At 36.1% G+C, this 16,121-nt stretch overlaps 1 protein-coding gene across 3 annotated transcripts in view; it reads right to left on the bottom strand.

Annotated features, from left to right (window-relative positions):
• brsk2a (BR serine/threonine kinase 2a) overlaps nt 1-16,121 on the bottom strand; it is a 159,643-nt gene that overhangs the window by 40,583 nt on the left and 102,939 nt on the right. For all 3 annotated transcript variants that reach the window (XM_043228637.1, XM_043228638.1, XM_043228639.1), the window contains 3 exons: nt 14,429-14,514; nt 11,270-11,410; nt 1,536-1,652 (listed from right to left, as the gene is read on the bottom strand). In XM_043228637.1, the coding sequence (XP_043084572.1) occupies nt 1,536-1,652; nt 11,270-11,410; nt 14,429-14,514 (344 nt within the window). The remainder of the gene's footprint in view (nt 1-1,535; nt 1,653-11,269; nt 11,411-14,428; nt 14,515-16,121) is intronic.

The raw sequence follows: 16,121 nt of genomic DNA, 5'->3' as shown, positions 1-16,121 counted from the left end.
GTCAATTGTATGAATCAATTTTATGTTTTCAGTGTATTTTAAAATATATCTAGAAATTGATACTTTTATTGGAAAAAGAATACGATTAAAAGTGAAGTTATAAATTTTTACTGCATTACAAAAGATTTATTTTTAAATGAATTGTGTTCTTTTGGAGTTTCTTTTATTTAGTATGACTGAGATTTTTTATTAATATTTTAAAATAGATTTTATTTACACATTTTCCATTTCAATTTTATTTACATCTACTAATTTTTTAGATTTTTTTTTTTTTCATTTGCAATACATTTGTAATTCTTTTTATATTCAGTATATATATATATATATATATATATATATATATATATATATATATATATATATACACACACACACACACACACACACACTCTCAGACAGACCATAAATGAAGACAGCTATGTTAAGTTACAAAAAAAACTTTACTGTTTTGCAGAAGAGACTGAAAATACTGAAAATAATGCCACTGACCACAATCTCTGGAATGGTACTGTATGGTTTTGAGAAGCAAGTTTTCATTTCTCCACATTTTGAATGAATAATTGATTAAAGTTTGAAGCCTGCATCTCGACCGAGCTGAGAACGAGCACGTCTCAGTCACACACAACCTCTGGAGAAACACACGATAACTCATATTTTGCATAAAGAAAACGCAGTCTACACTAAACCAGAAGTTTTACGCATTTTCACGAATTATGCGGAAAGCGAGCCCGTTGAAAGCACTGAAAAAAATCTCGCCGGTCCTAAAATAAGCTGCTTTCTTCAATGCACGAGATGCGACTTATTAGCTGATTTTGTGATGAAATATTTAGCAGACATTTCCGGACAGTTTTTTCGCGAGATCTGCCTAATTAGTACCTGTTTCTGACACTTCGCTGTTTAGACGAAGTAAAATAAGCAGAAGCTGTGACAGTTTCGTGAGTTAAAGACGTACATTTATAATCATGAAAAACAGGATATTTTGTGCTCGTTGGAATCAAAAATACCGAATATTAATTTTTTTAAGACAAAGCTCCTTTGATAACAGTTTGCAGGGACGCTGTTACCCGTTTCACAGAAAATATTAAACATAAAAAGGCCAATCACGAGAGACGAGATTCGTATATTGAAGTCCTCAAGGTACAGAAGCAATAACCTGTTTAATATGGGTCAGAGATCGCTTATGAAAAACTAAATTACAACCAATAACTAGTTTAACTAGCAGTATAAGGAGAGTTCAGAAGAACAAAATAAAATACAAACATCTAGAAAGATCCTAATAAGTGCAAATGTAGGACTAAATTTATGTATTTGAAATGAACGTATTTGTTTATCCATTTAGTTTAGAGAGTTAGCAAATGCTTCTCTTGCTTTTTTACAGTTACCTATTTGTTTGCCTAAGAATTGATTGTTTATTAGATAGTTTATGTTCAACTGTGTAACCCTAATGGATACTCAATCTCACATTTAGTCCTAAATGTTTTCAGTCTGAGCTGAAGGCACTGACAGTCCTGATCATTAGTGTTATAATGACTCACCCACAGCTGGTTTCCAGCAGACTGTCTCCCACCTGAAGGGATGCCATGCCGAAATCTGCTATCCTGATGTTATTCTTCTCATCCAGCAACAGGTTCTCCGGCTTCAGGTCCCTGTGACTGAGAGGGAAGGAGGAGAGATGTGAAAACTGCAGCTTGCCCGCTCTCAGTAACACTGTGTAATACAACACATCTGGCCTCGTATCAGCTGGAAAAGATGTGTCCCTGAGCATGCGATGAGATGCTTTTCGATTATCTCGCTTTCTGTCTTTCAGCAGTGCTAGTCTACAAGATCCTGTGGGAGGCCGTCGTGACGGATACGACGTAGAGAGCGACGTTAAGCGCTTATCTGACCACAGGTGGACATCCAGACATCGAAATTCATTCACTTAATTCATTGCTTAATTCATTTGCTGCCACACTTTTCACCGTGTGAAGCAGGATGAAGGAGGACTTTTAGATACTTAAAAAAAAAAGAAAAGAAACAAACAAAAACAATCAACAACGAAAATAAACAGTGCAAAAAAAAAAACGACACTAACCACAAAATAAACCAAAATAACAAAAACGGAAAGGTAAAACAACAATCAAACAAAAAGCAAAAACAAACAAAAAGCACATTACGGCAAAACAAAGCAAAAAAACAAAAAAACAAAAAACAAACGAAAGCAGAGGAAAGCAAAAACAAACATAAAACGAAGCAAAAAAACACAAACAAGCAAAACAAGCAGAGGAAAGCAAAAAAAAACAAAAAAATGGTTCAAACAGAGCAAAACAAAACACAAAAAGATGTAAAACGACAAACAGCAAGGCAAAACAACGCAAAGAAAAGCCAAAGGAAAACGTAAAAATGCAACAAAATGAAAAAATAAAGCAATGAGACACAAAAAAAGTGAAATAACAAAAACAAAACAAAAACAGAAAAAATCAAGGCAAAACAAAACAAAGCAAAGCAAAACAACGAAACAAAAAGCTAAACGGATAAAAAATTCAAACGAAAAGCAGAGCAAAACGAGGCAAAACCAAAAACACAAAATGCAAAAAGGCAACATCAAAAAAAACATCAAGAACTTGTGTCTGTATGAATGCATTTTCTTCGCTTGAAGTCCACTTCATCACGTGAAAGATTCGGAGTGAAGAAATGTAACCGTCAGTCGTAAAACGAACGCATTCACGAACCACAATCTCACGCGGGCCAATAAAAGTGATTTACGCCTCAACGACGTTCACGGGACAAATTGCAGAGGCGGGGTTTATTGGCTGTCACGCCGGTAACATCCATAACGGCTCTTTAAACTCACTTCCTGACATATTAACGTCGTGATCTCTCTTGAACAGGAACGGTTTGCTGATACGATCGGCGGCTGACCCTATATATTCTCCGAACCGAAGAGCGCGAGGTTAGTTTCAACGATTAACCGAGCCACGTGTTAGTTCGGTTTTTGACGGTATCGGGTTTGCGTTTGCCGTTGAGGCGCCGAATGTTTCCCTCAGTTTCCTCCGTGGCTCTTAAACTGCGCGTTTATTGACCCGCCGGTGGTTTAGAATTATAGCGCGCATGTTGTTCTGTCGTTTGCTGATAGAGATCTGCATTTAAATGATGCTTAATATATTTTTTATGGTTACAATGAAAAGCGCAGTTCTGGCTGAAGTGGTTCTTCCTATAAAAACCTAATAAAGAGTATCTGTTTAGCATCTGCGCGTCGAAGGCTGCTGTATTTATTCATTCGTGAATGCAAACGCGGCCTGCTGGGTTTTGGTGCTTATCTGCAGACGACAGAAGTTTAAAGTCAACTTCATTTCATTTATGTATACTTTATGTTGTTTCTCGTCCTCCATATTCTCTAGACTCTAATGAAACGACAAAAAGCTGGATTTGGAACGACTGAACAATGGAACGACTGAACAATGGAACGAATGAACAATGGAACGAATGAATGATTAGTAAAAAAATTGTTTTTTTTTTAAATGAACAATGATTATTTATATATTTAAAATTAATTAGCGAATAGTAATGAATAAATGATTAAAACAGCGTTTTAAATAAAAGAATGAAAACGATTGAACAGATATTATTGAATGAATCAAACACAAGCAATGATCATTTTTCAAAGGAATAACAAAGAAAATATTTTTAAATGACTGAAATAAAGTAAATGTTTCTTAACAATGAATGAATTAAATGAATAAAAACTATTAAAAATATATATATATATATATATATATATATATATATATATATATATATATATATATATTTTTTTTTTTTTTTTTTTTTTCTAGGTAAATGAATGAATGACTGAATGAATAAAAAAATGATGAATTAACAAATAACTTTGAATTTAAACATTTTAATTAACGAGAAAATATTTTAACTAATGATTAAATAAACGGACTATTTAAGGAGAATGAATAGAAATAGTTACATGTTTTTAATCAAATAAAGAAGCAAAGGTTTTAAATGAATAAAATAAAATGCAGAAAGAAATTAATTGAATTCATTCAAGATTATTAAGAGTAAATATGAAAATAAAATAAAAAAATTGTCAGATAAGTTTAATAAAGAAATATATTCCAATGCATGAATGCAATAAAATAATACATATGAATCAATTCAATCCAATGAATGAACATGTATTTGTAAGAAATAAATTGTCCCAATTAGGACTCAAACAAGCTTTAGATTATTGTAATGTAAAGAGCAGCAGGCGGCACATGCAAGAGTACGTTAGCTGTCTTAATCACATGCTGTTCACAGCGGTCTAATTATGAGAGCGTTTAATTACAGAACATGTATGTCTACATGTTTCGTGGTGCTTTGGCTTTTCTGCATGCTGGCTGTTTAACGTTGGCTAATTTACTTTCCTGGTATTACGTGCACCATGTCTCGGTCCACACAGAGCTCAAGAACACTGTCTCCGCTAAGTGACATATTACACCATTCCAAGTCTCTCTGCAAGTCCACAACTTATGACATCGTGCATTTGTATCAGGTGCAAAATAGTGGAATATTAGTTTTAACCAACAGGTGCCTGTCGTGCAATTAACTGCAAACTCTAAGAATGCCTACTTTTACGATACGATCCATTCCCAATAGATATAATCAAATCATGTACCTTTTTCGTGCATAGTTAAGCAAAAAAATTGCATCTGCTGACCATTTACGCAGTCTATTCTCATTAAAACATTTTGAAATAGTATAGGATTTGGAGAAATGTGACATTACATGATTTGCTCTTCGATGGATGCTTTGTAGTGAATGGGTGCCGTCAGAATGAGAGCCAAAACTGCTGATAAAAACATCAGAATAATACAAAACTAATCCACACCCCTCCAGTCCATCGGTTTTGACTTACGAGTCTGTAATCAATACGAATGTTTCCTCCATTAAAATAATGATTGCCTGATCGAGGAGAAAAATATGCACAGAAATGGCTGTTAAATGGCAAAAAAAAATGTAACGTATTAAAGATGAATTTGTTTCTCACAAACACAAGGCATTTATCTTTTCAAGTCATTAACCGATGGACTGGAGTTACTTGCGGTTTATTGTGATGCTTTTATCAGCTGCAATTCTGACGGCACCCATTCACTGCAGAGCACCCATTGGCGAGCGAGTCACGTACACCGACTTCATTTCTACGTTACATGCTACATCTCTCCAAATACTTTGAAGAGACAAACTAATGCATTTTGACAGCAAGACAAAAGTGATCGTATTTTTACACCAAAAAGCCAAACATGATGATTATCATCCATTACCGCTGACAGTTTTTCCACACGTTCCCTAAACAGACAGCTGGGATTTCACAGTGGGATCCAACACAGTGGCAACCTACAAAACCATTACAAGAGTCGAGATCTCATCCGAAAAACGCTCTCTCGTGGCACATAAAAACAGCCGTGCGCTCGGAAAGCCAAATAACAGAAGCGAAGAAAGTGCATTTGTGCTGATTTCAGATTTCTTAAACGACTCTTATTACCTCTGAGGGGTTGAGGGGTGCTGTACTGTACAGATTTTCATATCCGGCCGATATTTCGAGTGTCAAGTGAGTCAATATCGGAAGCATCGGTAAAAATGGATGGGGTGATTTTTTCCTTGCTGACAGGCTGCTTGTTATATATCTATATCTATGTCTGACAGCTGTTGTCACACACGGACTCTATTAGTAGGTATATTTGGAGGAATATTCATGTCTGGAAGCTCCAGAAGGACGATTTCGTAGGTGGACAGAAAGGCATTGAATGAGCAGTCGGCCTTCAGCTATTAAAACCGTCTAAACCGTTCGGATAGCCACGTCAATCTGTCCATCACGATAAAAAACCAGCACCCATTTAAAAAAAAAGTTTATGTTTCGGGAGAGAATATGATGGACGATCAACGGTAGAACGTGTGCTCTGTTCCAAAACTGAAATGTAACCTTAAAAGTCACCGGCTTATAAAGCAGCGACTTTTTAAGTACCAGCAAACAGCATGCTGTTAGCATGTCGCTATGCTAAAAACATAACGATGAGCATAGGCCCGAAAATCTAAACCAAAATCGCCTAAAATGTCTGGGTTTTTTCTGTTGCTGTTCATTTCTTGCTGACAATAACGACTGAAAAGCAGTAGCGCTCCTTCATGCGAAACCCTCGATTGTTTAGATTCCTGTGTAAATGACTGAACGTCACCTGCAAAGAGTCAATGAGATAAATATAAATGTATATGAGAAGCAACCAAGTTATTTTAATTTCTTCTCTTCTTTTATTGTGACTTGTGTTTAACAGGACTCGTACTTTTGCTGTACCGGGTGCGCTACCGAGCAAGTTTACTACATAAGAAAAGCCATACATATGAAGCTTTTACATGATTCAAACTGTATTAGCTTTCAAATCAAGCGCTATAGTAATGGTTTTCGGGTCACGACATATGATTGATCAAGAAACTGCCCCTCGTCTAAAAAGTTCGGTGTTTGATCACTAACAGTGTTCACTTCAGCTAGAAAAAAGTGCAGCGAATGTATGTTTTTTGGAGTTTTGAGAAACGTTGCGACGGGTATATTCTTCCAGCGTTGCACGATTAATATTTATATCACCGTAAAGTATCAATTAACCCAAAAAAGGTGAAAAATGGAGGTGAAAATGATTGTAATTATGCATACAATGGTTAATTAGCGTAATTAATGCACATACTTAAGCATAATTAAGCTGCCTACCGTTTGGACCAGCCGTCACACACACCTGTGATGCCTGAAAAAACGCCGTCTAAGCGAGTTTCGGAAAAAATAATATATAGGTTGCGCTCGTAGGCAAAGCGAGCAACGAACAAAAGACAGGCAACGAAAAGACAGACGGATTGCAAGCTGCAAACTGCGAGACGAATAACGAAATGGGAAAGGACGGAAGTGTAAAACGAGAACATTGGGTGGGTATTTCTCCCATCATCCCCCTGCTGACTGTCCCAGCGTGAGATCAGAGGGGGCCGGGCGGCTCTCGGTCACATACGAAGCAAGCAAACAGCCGGGGAAGTGTGACAGCATGACAGGGACATTTCTCATGGCCGCCGCTGCAGCATACTGCCCTACTGCTGCTCTGCGTGAGGCCTGCAGCTCTGAGAAATGAAGCGGGGACCGGAGACGGCAAGCCGCGGGGTCTGCGGGGGTCTGCGGGGCTCAGCAGACAAAAGAGAGCGTCATTGCTGATCTGAGAGCGGTGCGAGGCTGCCATTCGTCGTGTGCAGATACACAGGCCAACAACCTGCTCATTATCAAAAGAACATATAGCTAGTTAAAGAAACATTTTAATAGTTAAACTGAAATAGTCTGTACAGTACGTAAAATTATATTTTAGAAAGGAACTAAAATAGCCTAGCTCTATTTCTAATGCTTTTTGGCTAAATAAAAAATTCCAAACTATTATAGTCGATGTTATTATTAGTGCAAGAAAATTATTACGTTATTGTCCTATATTTTTTTCTACTGAAAACTGTTTCAGAACGGTAATGATTAGGCCTATAGAGGACATGCAAGAACAGAAAGTTTAAAATACTAATTACGTTTGGAGTAAACCAATAGTTTTTTTATTAAGTTAATTTATTTATCTTTTTTTTTGGTTTGTTTATAAGCTCTGGTTATAAAATGTTAAATAATTAAATTAATATATTAAAAAATATATATTATAATTATAATATAAATATATTTATATATATATATATGAATAATAATATATCTGATTATACAATATACAAAAATAATAACAACTGATTATACAACACAAAAATAACACAGTAATACCGTGAAGTAATTCTTTCATCTTGCTAGTAAAATGAATGCATACAAATGCAAATGTGTATGCGTGTGGCGTAAAAAACCCCCAGTGATGCACTGATTACCCATAATACCTCTCTTTTATCCCTAAATAGATCAGCTTGATAACACTCTTACGCGTTAAATGAGAGGATTTGCTCGTTTATCCAGGTGCCAGTTTTTCAGAGCTGCAGCTCAAAGCAAAGATTCTGCCTTCAAGTCAACATTGTCTGAATGATCACATTTTTGAGCTGAGAGCACACGAACGGCGCTATAACCCTCGCAAAATGTATTTGCGGCACTGCCAGAAGTTTGCCACAGGGGCTTCCTGAAAGCTACACTTTCGTAGGGAAACGTCTTAATTAGCAGCGAGGAAACTGAAGATTTCTGGGCTTTTCTGAGGCGACCTAATTGGTACTGACGATAAAGAGGTTTTAGGAGAATAACTGTCGAGAAAACAATTTAGTTGTAATTCAGTTATATAGATACGGGGAAGAAAATGGCAAAAAGCATCCCCTCGTTTTTCACGTAAAAGGGTTCTGAAGTTCTTTAAAAGACAGAAGGTATGATTTTATCTCGATTAGAATTTAAATACGTTCCAAATACGATACACCATCCCCCCCGGTTTTTTTACAATTGGACCACTGCAATACACCAATGTACTGTTGATGATGAACCTGCAGAAAATCATTCCCTAATGACCATCCTTTCTTCATCTTTTTGTGTTTTGTCTCATTAGCATTAAAAAGTCTTTGGCAGCGGGTGGAGAAAACGGACAAAGTTCCATTTGGATTCTACCAAAATCACTTTGACGCACATCACGTCGCAATTTATCGTGAGCAGGAATGGTCTTGGAGGAAGCATAAGTGCATTTATGGGGGTTAAAGACTATTTCACGCTGTTTGTCCAGAGTTTGCTTCAGTTCAACAAGGCATTTGCGAAACAAAAGGCCCAATTAAAGCCGATGGCGTGGTTCAAAAGTCAATATTTGCTAACGATGTTTGTAAAAGAGCGCGATCATTATATACCGCCAGTTAAGCCCTCACCTTTTTCAATTTTCATAACCCTGTTTTATGCTTCAGTGAACCAAACAGGACCAATTATCAAAAACAAACGAAAATACCAGCTTTACAGAAATAGCAGCTTCGGATATTTTCTCAAATTAAATGCACGGTTTTATTGTGATGGCAAACTGTAATCAATTGGATGGAGAGTTTTTGGTTTAAAAAGTGCAAGAGCCACTGATGTGTGAAAAGCTATCAAGAAGCTTGTGAACCCGGTTCAGTTTTCTTTTTTGAGTTTAAAAAAATGTGGTCGTGCTGCTTTGGCATATAATTAATGGCCTGGAAACACACGTGTCACTCAATCACAGTGTTGGGCATGTTTCTTTAAAAAAGTAATTAGTTATAGTTATAGTTAGGGAATATAATCGCCATAGTATTTTTATATCATTATTGTATGACATTGTGCTAATTTTCAATTATAAGATGATCTTTAGAAATTAGAATAACGATGATCGCATTTTTGTATTTTATATAAAAAGGCGGAAAAACTAAATATAATTATGATAAGCGAAATTGTGATGCTACGAATTCTGCTACTACTAACAATATTAAACGAATGAGCTGCTGGCTTCGTGAATATTAATAATTTGCTCGAATTGATTTGCTAAAATCGAAACATGACAATAGGTGAGCGTCAGCCAATAAGATTGTTGTTAACGCATTAGTTCCGCCCACTACCAGAGACAATAACCGGCAGTTCGTAAAAGCCGTTATTTTGAAGTATATCGTTTACAAGTAGTTTGTATTTGAAAACAGAGATTTACGGCTAATCGCACAACCCTAATGGTCAGTAACGGTAACGCTGTTGTAACAGGGGAAACAGCGATTCGTTGGATTTCTCGTTACTGAGAAAACAAAAAGCCATTAGTGACGTATTTATAACGGCGTTATTCCCACGACTGCTCAGTCATCATGCAAATTGGAAATATCGCATTCCAAAAAGCGGTTCAGATGAGGCTGGTCATAAATCAAGAAGAGAAACTATAGGAGACGACGTGCCTTGCTTTGCCTTTCCTCGGACGTCTTTTGCTTTGCCTTCCCTTGGACGTCTTTCGAGAGAAAAAAAAACGAGCTTGAGTCTGATATCTTGATATGGTTATAATCGAAAGCCCCGGGGTATGAATATGAATTTAACAAGCACAAGAGGGAAGAGCTCTCACCAGCTCGCCGGTCGCCTCTAATCTATTAAGTGTGAAAAAGGTGGGAAAGACTAGGCTGGACTGACTTTTAAGACGCATTGCTGAGGTTTTGTGTTTTCTATCTGCTTCGTAACATTTCAAGTTGAATTCAGCACAAATTTCCAGCTTGTTTGGGTAACACTTTTGAATTAAGGTTGCAAAGCAAAATTCGGTTTTACTAACAGCTTGCGCCAACTCAAACTGCCTTTTAGATTTAAAATAGTACTGAAGACACAGTTGGGCGTGGACAAAGTTATTTTTATGCCTGACTTTGATGTGCATTACTCTTTTAGACACAAAATTAATGGGAGGAGAGTCAATGAATGAAATAAATCATGCAACAAGACTCAAAAAGTTTGTGTTCGTCAAATTTCTTTCATGTGCGCCATTAATTCCCACCCAAAAACAGCATGTCTAAAAACTTTTTTGTGCTTGAAATGGATGCAATTTTCTGTTAGGAGAGCGCATGGCACATCATTTGCCAAGGAATGTTATTTTAATTTGCTTCAGGAAACAAAGAAGTCGTGCAATACCAGATCTGTCAACTAACATCTTTATTCTTTATTTGCGACTATGCTAATTTGCACTGCACTTGGTACATTGCGTTTGTTGATATGCAAACAAGATGTTGCATCTGTGTTCTTCACTTTTCACTTTTCCCATCAAAATGAACAACAACAAAAAATAAGCGATTAGTTAAACAAATCAATCTAAATAATTAATTATTAATTTCAACCCTAACACATTTTGGACTTGTTTGTGTAGCACCTTATGTTTGTGTTCTGGATGGGTGGGTAGATGGATGGGTGGATGGATGGATGGATGGATAGATGGGTGGATGGATGGGTGGATGGATGGATGGATGGATGGATGGATGGATGGATGGATGGATGGATGGATGGATTGGTGGGTGGATGGATGAGTGGATGGGTGGGTAGATGGGTAGATGGATGGATGGATGGATGGATGGATGGATGGATGGACAGACAGAGGGCTACACAATGTGGTATTGTGCTTCAAGTTGCTTCACAATGCCATAATTATGTAAATAATGTAATGTAAAATAATTATAAAGACTCAGGTTATAAAAACCTAAGAAAGAGATTTCTTCAAAGAACCAAAATTTGTGCAACCAAAAATTAGTTCTTCTATGCCATTGCTGTGAAGAAACTTTCAAGCAGCTTTTTTCATGAATGACATGTCACACTCACCATATTGAGTGACTGTGGCAGAAGTCCAGAGCTGAGATGATCTGTCTGAAGAACTTTCGAGCTTCTTTGGGTGTTAATCGTCCCTTCTTTACCAGATAGTCAAACAATTCTCCACCTGACACATGCTCTAAAACCAAATACCTGCAAACATAAACAAGACAGAGAGAAAAATCACATTATACACCTTGACATGATTCTTACTGAAACAGAGAGTTTGTGCAGGACATGATGAGCTAGACCTTGTTTTATATACCAGTCTGCGTTCTTTCGTGTACGATGAACCGTGGCTGAATTTAGAATAGCGGACTTTGCATACTACTTAGATGTAAAAACTAAAAATATTAAGGCAGTATGCTGGAATTTTATTTTGAAATCAGCCCAACTTACTTGCAATTGACCAATATCAGCAAGTTTGGGTTTAGGAAATGTTATGCCTATCCTCTCATAATACCTGGAATTAGTACCCCAGGCCCATCGTTTTTTCCATTTTTGTAGTGAACAAATTTTATTTCATTTTTTTCAACAGGGTAACTGATTTTTGTAAGATAATTCAATCAATCAATATTTTTTTTAGCCATCATGCCACATTATTTATACACATTCTTAATCACATTCAATAGGTGTGATCACAACAATTCCTGGTGTGAAACTGCATTACCCATAATTCTGCTGAGGAATTCCACCAATCCAGCCAACTTCGAGCCAAGATCTCTTTTAGCTAAATTATGTAATGTGGATCCATCCCAAATCACATACTTCCCAACTATTAGGCAAAAAACAGTGCACACGAGAGAGGATTTGAAGGAAATCTGACGAACGGACGAATGCAGATTCATTCATAGCCAACAGACTATATTCAACATCATTCATGTGTGTTGCAATACTTCACGGGATTCTTTCCCTCATGGACTAAAATAGAAATCTGGACTACACCCAAGTCGTCAATATTTTAGGGAAACATTTTTAAACATTTCGGTTTGTAAACATTTACGAGAATACTAGCATGTAAACTTTAGCGAACAGCATCAAAGCTACGTAACAAATATGGATTTCGTGAAGTCTATACAGAAACCTCATTAGCAGAACTAATGCTTTCCTCGAGACGCTTTTCAAAGCGTCTGTTGAGATCTCAAAGAGAATAGACAATTTCATCCTCCTAGTATAGGAGATATTCATTTAAACAAGCAAAGTGATTCTTTTTGGTTGAAGGTTGTACTGTACAGAGAAATACTGGACTGACAGCATCAGCTCTACAGCGGCCGAGCGGCGAGAACTGGAAGGTGAGCTAGAGGATGAAAGGGGATACCAGCGAGTAAACACGATAAAACTTTTAGTGAGTTTTAGTTTTGTTAAGTCTCCTTGACGATAACACGCTGTTATGGTTTGAAATTAGACCGTTTCTGAAAGATGTTCTTGTCAGGGAAAGTTTAGAGGACTGAAACGACCGAACGAACCACGCATTTTTAAGTTTCTGTCTTCAAGTACAAACGCTCACGCTAAAAGAAGCGAGTCGGTGTCATAAACGATAATTACACAGCATTTGAGCGCGAGTGCGTTACTCCCGCAAACCAAAACAATAGTGAGTGGTTTCCGCTCGATTCTTGCTCTTTACAACTAGACTGAATTTCGAGACGTTACATTTATCACTCTGTTTTAACAATCAATGCTTTTTCCAATGTTCAGACGATGCAAACATAAGTGCGAGGTTGTTTTTACACGATAGCCAAATGCACGCTTACTAAAATACTTATTTTAGACATATATTATGATACTTTTTCTTCTCCATTAGCAAAATTAGTAGCAACAATAAATACATAGTAAAAACAATAAACGTGGTAAAAAAGTGCAGTATTGCTGAATACTGTGATAAGTGATGTGAATGATAAAACCTGTGGAGGGCTTCAAAACTTACAAAAATATATAAAAGTGACGAGATAAATAGAAACGAACAACACGACAGGTAGCGCAAGACTACTTTTACATAATAAAAAGTACATAATTTCCATAATTTGCTTTGTATTTTTGGCAAAATAGGTCCAAAAAGTATGAGTAATAAAGAAAAAGTGATTCATTCTGTTTTTAACGAAGGAATGTTTGAACGAATTGTTTGAGTGAATGATTCAATTAATAACTTGTCGCCATCTAGTGACCTGATAAATCGCTGAAAGAAGTACTAACAACATGACACAGTGTTATATAGCGTAAAATTAATCATATTCATATACCACGGAGAGAACGGTGAACGGAAATATTATCGGTTGAAAATTATCGGTAAATATTAGAACGGTGAACGTAAATATTATCACGATACCAAGTGATGTAATAAAATGATGTATAAAGCTCAAAACGGAAGAAAATATAAGCAAGTGAGCAATGAGGTAAACAGAAATCATTTTTATGAAGATTTGTTGATGCCAAAAAATGCTAAGTGAATTATCATGGTGTTTACATGAAGGATGACTCGTGGCCCCATTAGCAGCTCTCAAACTGCTGTGACTAACAGGCTGCTTCACACTTTCATCATTAAGAGTGTTTTAGCACCAGCGGAATCACTCTCTTACACAACCTTTTAAGATCAAACACATTTACACTTGCATTTCTGCCAAACTTTTAGGCTATAGACACCAAACTTTGTTTATTTTTGTTCTGCGCTCGCATTTTGGGTTCGCAATCCTAATCATATTTAATCTTGAAATTAAATCATCATTTATTATCTTTATAGATTATTTGAATAATATGTGACTAATGTGTGTCTTAAGTTTCATAGGTTAATTGTATAGGTCAAAATTATCGCTTTTTCTTTTAGGCCAAAAACTTTAGGATATTAAGTATAGATCGTGTTCCATGAAGATATTTGGTACATTTCCTACTGTAAATATATCAAAACTTAATTTTTGTTTAGTAATATGCATTGCTAAGAACGTCACATGGACAACTTTAAAGTGTTTTGAGTTTTTTGCGCCATCAGAGTCCAGATTTTTAAATAGTTGTTTTTCAGCCAAATACTGTCCATCCTACCAAACCACACATCGATGGAAAGCTTATTTATTCTGCTTTCAGATGATGCATGAATCAAATTTTCAAAAAAGTGACCCTTAAGATACCAAATGATACAAACGAATACAATAAATAAGCACGGCAACAGATTTATATACTTACAAATATTTCTTATTTTCATAGACGTCGTGCAACTTTAATACATGTGGATGTTCTATTAGCTTCAAGATGGCGATCTCTCGCTCCACCTGTGGAGAAATAAGAGATAAAAGAAGACATTGAATTCACAGCACCTATAATTCGACTATAGTAAGTAACGAATTGAATAAATTGTAAAATTTCATTTATTCATCTATACTAACGAAACTTATAATGCGTACACAATGTATGTTTTTGATTCACTAAAAATAATTCAATCATGAGACTTATTTATTTACGAATAAATGAATTAAGAAACTGCATGTCTTTAGTCACTACAAAGAGTCATTCATTCAAAATGCTTCTGATTTACTAAAAGAAGTGACTCATTGGTGTCACTGTTCGGGCGGTGTATGTTTTCAGTTCACTAAAAAGAATCTCCTCGTTATAATCATTTATTCAGGAATTGGTCGCTCTGGTGGAGTTGTGTTTTAAAATTCACTAAAAATAATTGGCTCATTACAGTCATCGATTTATTAATTGTACACGACTGTACAGACTGTACAGATCATATTTTATGTCTACAATGAAATTAAATGAAATTTTATTTAATAAAAAAAATACTTCTTGACATTCTTGAACAAGAAATCAGACTATGCATTAAATTATATTAAAATAAAATAAAATAAAATACATTTTTTGGAGTTATGAAGAAGAAATCAGACTGTACAGACTTTATTTTATGTTTTAAATGAAATAAAATAAAATAAAATAAAAATGTTTCTGATTCAATAAAATAATCATTCACTTAGGAACTGGATGCATTGGTCGAGCTGTAAATCACTGAAAAGAACTGGCTCGTTACAGTAGGCAGTTTGTAAATCGAACTGTACTGGTTGTGTTTTATGTTACTGCTTCACAAAAATAAACACGACTCCTCAGAGTCACGAACAAGAAATTCTGATTCGCTAAAAAAAAACAACTCAGTAAAGAAATTTGTGTGAGAATTGAACTACACAGTTCGCTGTGTTTTACGAAAATAATTTCACGAGTTCGCGCTTACGTATAATTAATCACAGTAACGGTAAAAGTAAGCGTGTTTGTCTCTTGCTCTGGTTGGATAATGACGTGATTAGGAACCAAGAAGCCAGCCGGGTTAATTATCGACGCGCTTACCAAAAATTTGTTTATCATTTAACCCAGCATTCCTGTGATTTGGACACAGTGACCTTTAATGTTTGAACTCACGCTGCAGTATTTGGGATCTGAGAGCTGCCAGGTTGCAGCTTCTCCTCCATCAGACAGCTGAGCTAAAAAGGGTTTCAGAAACGGAAAATGAAAAATGATGACAGATCAGCTATAAAATCCTCAAGTTCAGATGTCCACGTCAAGTAAAGTAAACCTTTGCAGAATTCTTCAGAAACGGTCCATAGTGCTACTTTGATACATAAGCATCCTTGTCAGTCTACCGAATAGGCTACACATGCAAACCGATTCCCACATGCGCAAGATAAACATATTTTCCCATTGAATCAAGCTTAAGACGACTTATAATGCGAGTCTACGTGAAAGATCTCTCTGACCTGACAGGAGATCCTAAAATCGCTAAGAACGGAGCTCATAAGTCACAGACCGAACCTAAGATTGTGCCAGTTGTAAGCAAGACAATCGTGTTTGATTTACATCACTGTCTTCTGGAATATTCCTAGCATGCACA

The sequence above is a fragment of the Puntigrus tetrazona genome, chromosome 25, assembly GCF_018831695.1.
Source record: "Puntigrus tetrazona isolate hp1 chromosome 25, ASM1883169v1, whole genome shotgun sequence".
NCBI lineage: Eukaryota > Metazoa > Chordata > Actinopteri > Cypriniformes > Cyprinidae > Puntigrus > Puntigrus tetrazona.
The sequence above is the reverse complement of the archived record's forward strand: the minus strand, read 5'-3'. Positions and strand labels throughout refer to the sequence as shown.